This window comes from Hyla sarda, chromosome 5 (genome assembly GCF_029499605.1).
Source record: "Hyla sarda isolate aHylSar1 chromosome 5, aHylSar1.hap1, whole genome shotgun sequence".
Lineage (NCBI taxonomy): Eukaryota > Metazoa > Chordata > Amphibia > Anura > Hylidae > Hyla > Hyla sarda.
The window spans coordinates 81,499,933-81,513,829 of NC_079193.1; the positions used below are offsets into that span (position 1 = coordinate 81,499,933).

General features: G+C 44.3%; 1 protein-coding gene across 4 annotated transcripts in view; it reads left to right on the plus strand.

Moving 5' to 3' along the window:
* Window positions 1-13,897, plus strand: part of STK31 (serine/threonine kinase 31) — a 182,190-nt gene that overhangs the window by 33,468 nt on the left and 134,825 nt on the right. For all 4 annotated transcript variants that reach the window (XM_056519806.1, XM_056519807.1, XM_056519804.1 and 1 more), the window contains exon 4: window positions 4,018-4,116. In XM_056519806.1, the coding sequence (XP_056375781.1) occupies window positions 4,018-4,116 (99 nt within the window). The remainder of the gene's footprint in view (window positions 1-4,017; window positions 4,117-13,897) is intronic.

Below are 13,897 nucleotides of genomic sequence, written 5' to 3' on the forward strand. Positions count from 1 at the left end.
TTGCCTCCTCCATTGGGAGCGCCTTCTCCAGGACCGTCCTGTTCTTGTCCAATCGGACAACTTCACGACTGTGGCATATTGCCAGGGTGGACCTCGCCCCGCAGCGATGGCCGAGGTCTCCAGGATCCTGCTCTGGGCAGAATTCAGAGTTCCCTCCATCTCGGCGATGGTGGACAATTGGGAGGCGGACCCCGGCGAGTGGTCTTTATATCCAGAGGTGTTTGCGAAGATCTGCAACCTCTGGGGCACTCCGGACGTGGACCTCTTCGCGTCTCGCCACAACCAGAAAGTTCCTCGCTTTGTCGCGAAGTCCTGAGATCCTCGGGCCCTAGCCGTAGACGCCTTAGTGATCCCCTGGCCGCACTTCTTCCTCCCCTATCTCTTCCCTCCTGTTCCTCCCCTTCCCAGGCTCCTGAGGAAACGCAAAGCGGAGGGCGTCCCCGCCATTCTCGTGGCTCCGGACTGGCCCTGGCGTGCGTGGTTCGCAGACATTGATTGACTAGTGGCCGACATACCACTGCACCTCCCAGTCCTGACCTGTTTTCTCAGGGTCCCCTTTGCCACCCCAATTTACTGTCGCTGCATTTGACAGTGCGGTTGAAACTGCGGTTCTAAGGGCCAGTGGGTTCTCTCTCCAGGTGAGCCGCACAATGATCAGGGCGCACAAGCCTTCCTCTGCGAAGATTTATCATTGTACTTGGCAGTCCTACTTACGATGGTGTGAGTCTCAATCCTTCTCCCCAGTTGTTTTCTCCCTTCCACGTAGTCTTTCCTTTTTGCAGTCTGGACTGGAACAACACTTGATTCTCAGTTCTATTAAGGGTCAGGTGTCTGCTCTCCCCATTCTTTTTCAGTGCCCCCTGGCGTCCAACCCCCACATCCGCACTTTTTGGCAGGGTATAGCTCATTCGGCTCTGCCGTACAGATCCCCCTACTTCTCCGTGAGATCTGAATCTGGTTCTCGGTGCTTTGCAGGTTACTCCCTTCGAACCACTCCGGGATGTTTCTCTTCATGTCCTTTCCTTGAAGGTGGCCTTCCTCATTGTGGTCACTTCCATTAGGAGAGTTTCGGAGCTGGTGGCTCTCCCTACCTGGTCTTGCTCCAGGACAAAGTTATTTTCCGTCCGGTCCCATCTTTTCTGCCTAAGGTGGTCTCTGCCTTTCACCTAAATTAGGATATCATCCTCCCGTCCTTTTGTCCAGCTCCGTCCCATCCCAGGGAACAGTTGCTTCATGGCCTTGATGTGGTACGGGCCATTCGGATTTACCTTTCGGTCACTTCATCCTTTCGCCAGTGTGACTTTCTTTGTGCTTAAGGAGGGTTGTCGTAATGGATTTCCTGCTTCAAAGGCAACCATTTCGCGGTGGATCCGTTCTGCCATCTTGGAAGCTTACTGCTGCAAAGGGAAGGCTCCACCTTTCCGGGTCTCAGCTCATTCTACTTGTTCTGCTGGGGCCTCCTGGGCTCTCCACAACAGGGCTTCGGCTTTGCAAGTCTGTAAGGCGACCACCTGGTCGTCCTTGCACAGTTTTACAAAATTTTACCAGGTGCACACTTTTGCATCCACTGACCCTGGTTGGGTCGCAAGGTGTTGCGGACATCTGTGGCCCAGCCTTCCACCTGAGTTGCATGGGTTCTTTCCCACCAAGGTGACTGCTTTTGGTAAGTCCAGCGGTCTGTGTCCCCCAGTGGAGCCTAATGAGAAAAGTAGATTGTAGTGCTTACCGTAATATCTTTCTTGGAGGATCCATTGGGGACACAGCTCCCGCCCATTTGTTCTGGTGTCCTTGGTTACGTTGCCTGTCCGAGGGTTGGTTCGTTTATTTTTTTTGTCTGTGGTTTCCTCGGACAGTTGCTGTTTTTTCTTTCCCTGTTGATCCTCTCCTACTGCTTTGGGACTCATCTGATAGCTCAGAGTTTGTAGGCTGGGTATATCCTACTAGGAGGGGCCGAATTTCTTTTTGTTGCCTAGTGTCAGCCTCCAAGTGGCAGCAGCATATACGAACGGTCTTTGTGTCCATCAATGGATCCTCTGAGAAAGAGATTTTACGATAATTATAAAAATCTACTCATGCATGTGTACCACACCAAGTTGTTACACAATCACAGGGAGCACCATGTATACAGAGTAGACTCACAATTTAATGCAGTCAGTCCATTTAGTAACAATGCAGTCAATAAACAATCAATGACAATAATATCAGCAAAGGTAACTGGAATATCACCACATGGTACGTCGATCACAGACAGAGGAAAGAAGGGAGGAACAAGAACCGTAGTCAGCCCATGTCCAGAGAGAGAACCCCACGCGTTCCGTCACCGGGGTGTAGTGATGTACTGACATATCGTGTCTTTTATATACTCCATAAATCAGACGAATACCTGATGAGGGCTTGGCAGGCCCCACACTGCGCATAATCCAACTTGTAGGTCAAGATTCTGCAGACGCATCAGCGCCTCACCCGCACTCCGATCACAAGACCAGGGGAGTCACATGTTGTCTTCACATGACCAAAGTAGATAACCTCCTAGTGAATTGTAGGTGCACCATGCGCGCCAACACCGCTCCGATCATGTGACCGGGCCAGTCCTAACCCCTAGTCACATGGTCCGCGTGTCACACGGTACAGAACAATTACATTGAGAGCTTAAAAAGTAACAGTTATGGACATGATGATTCAATGTTGTAGCAAATTTACAGAGAAGCACCCAAGATCTAAAAATAGTAAACTAAAGCAAATATTTATTTATTTTGTCGCCATACTGTCATCCTTAAGGCCAATAGAAACCCAATGCCCCAGATATAGTAATATATACAAAAAAACATTAAACACGTATGTATGTGACTATACCCTTCTGGAATGAAATAAAATACACGTGAACATGAGTCAGAACAGCTGCGTCTGCTCTGATCCACCAACTATTGTATAAATATTCGTACTTAGAATTACCAAGGTAAAACCAATCTACGTATCCCGTATTGACCATGACACATTGTATCCCCAAAATAAACCATCCGTTAGAAAAGTACACCACACACTTCTATATACCAAAATGAAATAAAGAAAAATAAAATAAAAATATTAATGAAAATAAAAATAAATAGGAAAAAAAAATAATGAAAAAAATCAATCATGAATGTAAATATATTAACCAAATATTATTAGAGATACTAATACCCATATAAATATAGCACCCAATCACCCTACCTAACATTAATATCAGATAACGTGAATGTAAGAATAATTTTTATGTATATATGTGCACATATAAATACATCACATCCAATGGCCCTGCCTGACCAGATCCTATTGGCCTGCCTAACAATGGTCTCAAATGCACATATAAACAAATTAACCTAACTCTCCAAGAGCGGCGCAAAAGCTGAATCTCCGGGTCCACTGACCCTCCCCACAGATGTCATTTGCTATGTGATCCAATACAGCAGCCCTACCTGTAAACAAAACCGAATATCCAGGTATAAGTGCCTTACCAATATCTGCGTGGAATCCATCTGACTGAGTGAAACAGTACATCAGAAAAGGAGGAAAAAGACAGTTTGTGATCCACTTTATTGGCCAAACATAATGCGTTTCAAGGCTTAATAGCCTCTTCTCGTAAGACGTGATGTTGTGTTTTTGATATACACATACTTTCCTAATTAGTGCCTTGTTTGTCTGCCCAAATTTTGAGGGTTGAGCACTGGTTCCTGATGGGATTGAGATCTGGAGAGTTTCCTTTCCATGGACCCAAAATTTGTTATCACTTTTGCCTTGTGACATGGGGCTCCATCATGCTGGAAAAAGCATTGTACATCTCCAGATTGCTACAGGATCATTGTGACCTCTTCTCGGTGCTGCCAGAAATCTTCTGTTGTGTGATGTACAGTCTATTGGGTTTTTAGCACGGTCTCTTCAGTGGTAACTCTGCTCTCTCAGGTTGATCATGTTTTTGAATGACGTACTGATCTTATGAATTATGTGATTTTTACAAGTTTTTCCTATTTTCTAAAACAGTCAATCGATAGAATTCATGACATTTCCAAAATAAGCGACTCTTTGGCAAAAGTTTGCCCCACCGGAAGTGCTGTTTTTGGAACTCCTGATCTTGATAAGGTAAGATTTACATGTTAACTTATTTCAGAGTGTTACCTTTCTTTAATCCAGTTTCTTTTCTTTCATTTACCCTATTAAAGGCAATACAGACTTTAAAAAAAAAAAAAAAATTTTATGGGTTCTTTAACCCTTTTAGGACAAAGCCCATTTGGGCCTTTACCTCTTAAGGATGCAGGGTTTTTCCATTTTTGCATTTTCATTTTTTTCCCTCATCACCTTCAAAAAAATAACGCTTTCAATTTTGCACCTAAAATTCCATATTATGGCTTATTTTTTGCCCCACCAATTCTACTTTGCAGTGACTAGTCATTTTACCAAACTATCCACGGCGAAGCGGAAAAAAAATTCATTGTGCGACAAAATTGAAGACAAAATAAAATTTTGTAACTTTTTGGGGCTTCCGTTTATACGCAGTGCATTTTTCTGTAAAAATTACATCTTTATTCTGTAGGTCCATACAGTTAAAATGATACCTTACTTATATAGGCTTGATTTTGTATTACTTCTAAAAAAAAAAAAAATCTGACCCCTATAACTTTTGTATTTTTCCGCGTACGGGCCAGGATGAGGGCTCATTTTTTGCGCCGTGATCTGAAGTTTTTATCGGTACCATTTTTAAATTGATCGGACTTTTTAATCGCTTTTTATTCATTTTTTTTCATGATATAAAAAGTGACCGAAAATACGACCACGATTGGTGCCGCACGCTATTAGCCCATGGTCCCGGCTTTCGTTATGTACCGGGCACAGGCCGTACAGGTACACCCTGCGTCCTTAAGAGGTAAAGAACTCAGCTATCTTTATTTTTGCATTTTCGTTTTTTCCTCCTCACCTTCTAAAATCCATAACTTTCTTATTTTTCCATCCACATACCTATGAAGGCTTGTTTATTGCGTGACCAATTTTACTTTGTAATGACACCTTTTTTTATTTTACTATAAAATGTACAGCATAACCAAAAATAACTTATTTTGGGGGGAAATTAAAAAGAAAACTGCAATTTTGCAACTTTTGGAGGGTTTTGTTTTTGCGCAGTGCATTTTACAGTAAAAAGTACATGTTCTCTTTATTGTGTGGGTCAATATGATTAAAATGATATCCATGTTAACATGCTTTACGATTATTGTACCAACAATACCAATATGCTAGAAAGCTATAGCAGACACATGACTTGTGCAAAAATATACAATCTTTATTGATGAAAACTACAAAAGATCTATATAAAAACAGAAATGTGGCGACTGAAAACCATGGACTTCTCCAGGACAAAAAGTAACACTTTTATATACACTGATCCCATATGTATGGGCATGTAAGCTGCCAAACCTGCACGGATATATAACAATGTCGTATAAACTAGTTGTACCATGCAATATGGATAAAGTGCACTTGCAGAGAATACATATAGCCAAAACTGAACCAACAGTAATGCAGCAAAACAGTGTAAAGTGTAAAATGTTTCTGTCCTTGCAGCTAATGCCTGTGTGAGGACAAGCAGGGATCTGTGCCGTGAGGACAAGCAGAGATCTGTGCAGTGAGGACAAGCATGGCTCTCTTGTCCTGCCCTCACTTCCTGTATTTGGAATCCTCACAGAGACACAGGCGGCTGCAGGGACAGCATTTTTTTTTTTTTACCCCAAAATATATACTTTTATATATTTTTTAACCAATGTGTATTACAAATATTCATATAATGGAATTATCTACATTGTTATAAAAAGTTTTTGTGAACAGGTACATTTAAAAAAATAAGCAAAGCATATTTACCTGTCCTGAGCGCTTGCAGTTGCTATTCCGCCTGTGCTGGGTCCCCCTGCCCTTCACTGTCCTCTCTTCTTTTGCCATGTCGTCTCCCGCTTAGCTAATTACTGGGTAAGGCGGGTTACTCCTTCAGAGACATGTCAGAGGAAGCTATAGGAAAAAAATTTAAGCCCTCACTTAACTTTTCATTTTTAAAGAGGATGAAAAACATAAAAAAAAAAATATATATATATATATATATATATATATATATATATATATATCTCAAAGTGTGTATATTTTTAGCTACAGAGGAACTGATTACTACAGAGGAAATGATTTTTGTTTTGGAACACAGTTCTCTCTGCTGACATCATGACCACAGTTCTCTCTGCTGACATCTCTGTCCATTTTAAGAACTGTCCAGAGTAGAAGAAAATCCTCATAGCAAACATTTGCTGCTCTGGACAGTTCCTAAAATGGACAGATATGTCAGAAGAGAGCACTGTGGTCATGATGTCAGCAGACATCCAAAAATGTTCCAAAAATAAAAGAATTTCCTCTGTAATATTCAGCAGCTAATAAGTACTAGAAGGATTAAGATTTTTTAATAGAAGTAATTTACAAATCTGTTTAACTTTCTTGCACCAGTTGATTAAAAAAAAGTGTTTTTCACCGGAATTCCCCATTTAAGAAGTACATTTGACCTTTGATTTGGTACAATGTGCTTCTGTGATGCTGAAAAGATATTTACAGTGAGCTGAAAAAAGAAAATGTTTACATGAAGCTGCAAAGATATGACAGGCAAGTTCTCCCTTGCTCTGCATCGACGGCCCCCCTCCTTTGCTTCCTAGATTATAGAGGGCTCTTAGGTGTTAAAGTATACAGCTCTGCTGCTATTGGAGATTTTTTTTGTTCCCTTTATCAGAAATTATTTAAAAAGAATATATATTTTCACATGTTCCTCTATTATCCTGCTTTACACTCTCATATCCACTGTATTCTATGGTCACGGAATCAGTACAGTCAGAGAAGGACATACTTATGTTGGCCACCTTAGGCAGTTAGATGAAGTCTACTAATAGTCTCTGAAACAGGTAAGATGATTATGGAGTGTGTTGGTCAGGTACCTTCATTGTTTTACCTAGGTCATAACAGATCCAGATAATGAAGTCTGCACAAACTCTCTTTTTTTTCATTGTTGAATCCTGAGGCTACCCAATGTACGGACATTACTACACACATAGCTCCCTTCTGCTTAGCGTATGAGGCCATGTATGCACCATGGGGTACAAGACTGCTGTCACACACCGTTTCTTGCCAACTCCCCAGATGCCGTCTTGGCCCTGTACCACCTCTTTCTTCTTCCATTGGTCTCTCTCAGCATGCATTGCTGGTTCCTGCAAGAGAGCTAACCAGAAAAATCCACACTCCCCATCCACCTGTACACTCTGTACCAGAACTGTGGGAGGACAGGAGCACTGCAGCCTTGGCAGCCTCCTTCACATTCAGTCCCCTTGGCTTCTGAAGTTATTTCCTTCATGTGGGTCTGATCTTTATGATGGCCACCTTCTCTGGCATCTCTAGGACTTTGAACACTTGAATTACAAACTACAGATTCTACATTTGATTGGTTTGCTCAAGGATTCAAGAAAATCTTTTACTCCAATAGGCCCATACTTGTGGGCGGTAATAAAAGTGTACTCATACTCATTGTGACATACCTTCAGATATCTTACACATCTCAGTGAATACTTTCAACTCTACTTTCTGAACCACCAGCTCACATCGAGTGGTTTATTGCAGTAGAACTTCATTCTGCGTGTGGTCACCATATGTCCTTTCTTATGTATTACATCTTTGCATCACTTGAAACAAGCTTACATTTATAACGCAGCATCAACCATGGATTCTCTGATATTTTATCATGGCTCTTGAATTCTTAACCTCATAAGTTCAAAACAATTTAAACATCATCTGATAGTAGCAAAGCTACCAAAGGGGAAAAAAAACTCTTCTTTTTTCAGCATCTTTAGATTACACTAAATTATCATTATAAAGTTATCCACTCAAAATTGATATTCAAATAAATACAATGTAGAATATATAGGTATATCACATTGTGCATGCGGGTATTATAAACATACCGTATTTATCGGCGTATAACACGCACTTTTTAGGCTAAAATTTTTAGCCTAAAGTCTGTGTGCGTGTTATACGCCTATACACCCCCAGGAAAGGCAGGGGGAGAGAGGCCGTCGCTGCCCGCTTCTCTCCCCCTGCCTTTCCTGGGGTCTAGAGCGCTGCTGTCGGCCCTTCTCACCCCCTGGCTATCGGCGCCGCTGCCCGTTCTGTCCCCCTGACTATCGGTGCCGGCGCCCCATTGCCGGCGCCGATAGCCAGGGGGAGAGAAGCGGCGCCGACAGCCAGGGGGAGAGAAGGGGCAGCGGCACCCATTGCCTCCGCCGCTGCCCCGTTGCCTCCCCCCATCCCCGGTGGCATAATTACCTGAGTCCGGTCCGCGCTGCTGCAGGCCTCCGACGTGCTTCCTCGGCGTCGTTGCTATGCGCTGAACGGCGCGGCGCATGACGTCAATGCGCCGCGCCGTGCATAGCAACGACGCAGGGGACGCACGCCGGAGGCCTGCAGCAGCGCGGACCCGACTCAGGTAATTATGCCACCGGGGATGGGGGGAGGCAACGGGGCAGCGGTGCCGGCAATGGGTGCCGCTGCCCCTTCTCTCCCCCTGGCTGTCGGCGCCGCTTCTCTCCCCATGGCTATCGGCGCCGGCAATGGGGCGCCAGCACCGATAGTAAGGGGGACAGAACGGGCAGCGGCGCCGATAGCCAGGGGGTGAGAAGGGCCGGCAGCAGGGCTCTAGACCCCAGGAAAGGCAGGGGGAGAGAAGCGGGCAGCGACGGCCTCTCTCCCCCTGCCTTTCCTGGGGGTATATCGGGGTATACACGCGCACACACGCACCCTCATTTTACCATGGATATTTGGGTAAAAAAACTTTTTTTACCCAAATATCCTTGGTAAAATGAGGGTGTGTGTTATAGGCCGGTGCGTGGTATACCCCGATAAATACGGTACTCAATTTTAAACAGTAAATACATTTATATATATTTCCTTCAAATGTGATTTTTGTGTTTCAGGAGAGGAGGCTGTCATTCTCCCTATAAGCCCCTCTTCTCCTCCCACTCCTCTGTCACTGGTCACCACCCCTTTGAGTCTGGCATTTTGCTTTCCCTCAGGTTTGGTCAGTCTTCTACAAATCTTGAACGTCTAGTATTTGACTGGATTTCTGTGTTACTTTACATCAAGAGACATACAAGACACATGTAACATGTAACAATACCAACATTTACAAATACTCAACGTACAACACACAGGGCCCACATTCTCACCATAAAGGTTAAATAATAAAAAATATCCAGAGCTCTTTCAAAGTAAAAAAAAAATTTATTGTGGAGGAAAAAAAATTATCACCTTCAATGCGCATTGTTTATAATCCAATAAACAATTAACTGATTTTAACTACTTAGGTAATATTTATCAATTAAATAGTGGTCACTTTTTTATATCTTATTTTTATTTTTCTTGGCCAAACTTCTTCTCTTGTTACTCCAGTAATATAATCAGACAATTAATCGCATTTCCTGATACACTTAATTTTTTTTTTTTTTTTTGCATCCATCCTGCGCAACTGTGAAAACAAAACTTATTAGTATTTTAATATATTTTATCTCCTGATACTAATCAGAGTTATCTTCTGGTACAAAAAGATACTGTGGCTGATATACCACAACAACACAAAAAAAATATTGGCAGATACTGGACTGGTACAATAAAAAAATATATATCAGATAACTCTGATACAGCACAAAAGCTACCAGCAGTACGATACAATAATCAATCATCATCAGTAATATTGTCATCTTCATCAGTAATATCATCAATAATGTCCTCTTCATAATCAATAATATCGTCCTCTTCATAATCAGTAATATAGTCGTCATCATCAGTAATATAGTAATCTTCATCATCAGTAATATCCTCATCATCAGTAATATCATCATCATCATCATCACTTTTACCATTGGGAAAAACCACTCCATTCATTGGAGACAAAACATTAGAGCTCAGTTAACACATTTAAATGAGGTTCTACCTTTTCATCGAAGTCTGACAAAGTTTAACAATTTGAAAGTTAAAATTTTTTTTGGGGAGTAGTGAGGACCATGGAATTACCTTCTCTCAGAGGATCGGCCATACAAAAATTGGTACTCAGCACCAAACAAAAAGGTGTGTATAGGTACAAACAAAATCTGAAGAACTGAAACAAAAGTTACCTCCTGGTGCATAAAGATACATACTGGTACAGTATGAAAAGGTAGGGCACAAAAGTCGCAATGTTGCCAAAGATACCCTCTAGTACAAAAAGATACTGGATGGTGCGAAAAACCCATTCTTGTATAGCTCAAAAATACCAGTGGTACAAAAAAGGAAGGGGAAAAAAAACAACTTGACAACTTGCTGGTAAAAATACCAGCAGTATGTCAGAAAAGTTACCATCAGTACAAATTTAAGATACATATCGGTACTAAAGTACCAACAGTATGGAACAAAAATTACTAGGGGTACAAGCACAAAAAATTACCAGATGTACAAGCACAAAAATTACCAAAGGTACAAAAATCTCAAGATCTTTTACTTCCCTTGACCGTATGCACTAAGTAGATAAAAAAAAAAAAAAAAAAAAAGGCAAAAAAAAAATACATTTCTCTGTCGCTCTTCATTTGGGGACACCTTAATGATGGGTATATGCTTTTGCCACTAGGAGGTGCTGACACTAGGAAAAAAGCCGGCTTCTCCCTGGCAGGATATACCTACCCACCTGCAGTGAGGTAATCTGTTTTAGCTGGGAGCTCCCCAGACCTGGTCTTTTTTTATTTTCTAGTCAGGGCTGTTTAGTTAGGTTCTTTACTCCCTTTTGTTTCCTTTTTTTTTTTTTTTTTTTTCAGGTGGGGGTTCAGGAGCATGGCGCTACCTGTTCCCCCACATGCGGCTAAGGGGCACGGGGCATAGAGCAAAATGCACAGTTAACCCCTTCCCGGCCAACGGCCAGCGCAAAGGGGTTGCACCTAGGGTCCGGGTCCGCCTATCTTCCCTGCTCGTGTTGTCTGTCGCAGCATGACATAATGCAGGTGACTGAAATGCTGGCTGAAGACATCTTTGGTGAGTATGGGGAGACTGAGGTGAGTATACAAACCCCCCCCCCCTTTTCCCCACCTCCCCGAACGAGAAGTGGTATTATGCCATATTCTGGGACTGTTTTTTCGGGTCCAGGCAGTGAGGGGTTAACCCTCGCTGTTTTATTCATGCCTAGTCTGGGGCTGCTTTTTGGGGTCCTGGCAGTGAGGGGTTAACCCTTGCTTTTTTATTCATGCAGCTTCGGCTGCATCTAATGACTTTGGTTGGGGGGTTACCAGGAACTTTTGTCCGGTCAGGTGCATCCAACTTTCACTTTCTTCATGTCCCGCCTGCTGCATCGGTCACCTTGGCGCCAGGTGTACTGTGCGGAGCCGGCAGGATTTCGGGTGGATCATGGCGGCATATAGGTCTGCCCTTCTTCCCTTCACTCACTGCGCGAATTGGGAGGCCAGGCATCTCCCCCTCTCTGGCATCCACCAGGTATGGTTTGTTTATGTGTATGTATAATAAAATATTTGTTGCTCACTCAGCCTGTTTGGTGGGGTTGGGCACCCTCTTATGGCCAGTACTTGTATTGCACTGTTGTCATCAGTTTAATATCTGCATTGTTGCTCACTGTTACAGGGGATATATATTAGCGCATATTCAGATCGTCACGGCGGGTTATTGCCAGGGTTTCAAGTTCCCTTGGAACATACCTGGAGATATATTCTAGCTGAGAACATATCATGTGCAAGCTCTTTTGTGTTTCTGGCAGATGCTCAGGTTTCCTTTTGGGATTCCTAATCTGTCATTTCTGCTGACCACCCATCCTTGGGGTGTTCTTGGCATGTCATGCTAGGTAATTCCCTTCTCCACTGGCTACCGTATCTGCGGCTAAAGCTCCGGATCCCCACATCCAGCCCAGGTTTTCATAGGAATATTCCTGCGGGGCATGGATTGGGATTATGCCAGACCATAGTCTCTGTCTTTCACAACTGCCGCGTCCGTGGCTGGCTCTCCGGTACCCCACTGCCGGTGCGAGGTGTCCATTGAATGACTCATTATCTACTATGGACCCATACGAGTAAGCCAGTCAGTGATCTGCATGGTTTACTCTGCCGCCTGTCACTCATCACACAACTGATGTATGTGCAGCTGGAGTTCCGGTACCTGACTACTATGCGAGGTGTCCGACGGACTGGCTCGTTGTCTACTATGGACCCATACAAGTAAGCCAGACAGTAATCTGTATGGGTTTCATACATCACACAGCTGATGTATCTACGTCTGGATTCCGGTACCGAATTACTGTTCGAGGTGCCGACGGGTTCAATCGTTGTCTACTATGGACCCATACCAATAAGCCAAACAGTGGTCTGCATGGTTTCCTACACCACCTGTCACACATCTCATGGATGGTGTATCTGCGACTGGACTTCCGGTACCTCACTACTGTGCGAGGTGCCCGACGTCATGACTCGCTGTCCACTATGGATCCATACCAGTAAGCCAGACAGCAGTCTGCATGGTTTACTACACTGTCTGTCACACATCTCACGGCTGTTATGTCTGTGACTGGAGTTCCAGTGCCTCACCGCTGTGCGGGGTGCCCGATGGAGTGATTCACTGTCCACTGTGGATCCATGCCAGTAAGCCAGACAGTTGTCTGCATGTTTTCTTCTGCCGCCTGTCACACGATTGATGTTTTTTTGCGGCTTGAGTTCCGGTATCCCACTGCTATGCACGGTATACTTAGAACTGACCCAGCGTGTCCCACGGACACTATACGGGATGTCAGGGATGCATTCCACGGCTCCCCTGTCTCCCAGGGGGTGGGGTTTCTCGACCTCCCCACCCTCCCACCTATGCCAAAGGGGACACAGTTATCGCCTGTCTGACTGTTCCCTTTTCACCTGGGGGGTGTCCTTGTTCAGTCAGACTGTTGTCTACATTGTTTCCGCCGACATCGGTCTCTGACCTCTGGGCTGCCGCGGATATAGCCAGGTTTCCCGTACCCCACGGCTGGGTGAGGGATCTGAAGTAGGGTATACAGGATTAATACCAGTTGGACAATCCTTCGTTTGTTTGGTTTTTCTACACCACCGGGTCGCCCGTTGGATAGGCCGCGCTCTAGTACCCCGCTTTCTGTGAGAGGTTTAATGAAGTCACCCTGGGTGCTCAGGAATCCTATACCTGATGGCCAGACGGTTTTCCGCATGGCTTACCACCACGTCGGGTCAACTACCATACACTTTCACCCTGTGGACAGTAGTTCAGGTTACCCACTGCCCTGGTGTAGTTTCAAGTGAGTCACCCCATGTTGCTCCATGGGCCTTCTACAATGCACCACATACTATCTTACAGGGTTACCTACTTGGCCAGGCCCTTCTCTGCATGCCTGCTACTCTGTCTACAGGCTGGTATCTCAGGCTGGTATCTCACTTCACTGTGTGTTTCTGTATGCGGGACCTGGTGTGGCCACGGTCCTTTTACCACATAGCCATACTGTGTCTGCATGGTGTTCTAATCCTCCTTGACACCTCCCATGTTTCTGCTGATGCTGCAGTCCGGTGTGTCTCTTCCAGGTGTAGTTCTGCAGAATGTGTTCCTGTGGGTTCTAGGGACCCTTTCTACCTGTATGTCACACTGTCTGCATTTTACCTGCTCCACATTCATTTTTCATTTCCTGAGTCTGCGTCTGCTGCCTTGGTGTCTGGCACCATTAGGAGATGGGGTGTGGGCTTTTTTTCTGCAGGTCCCAGGGACTGACTTAGCAATAGCAGCATCACTCTGTTCTCCTTCTTAGGCTGCACTGTTGGTCTGCTGGAGGCATGCCTCTCTTCCT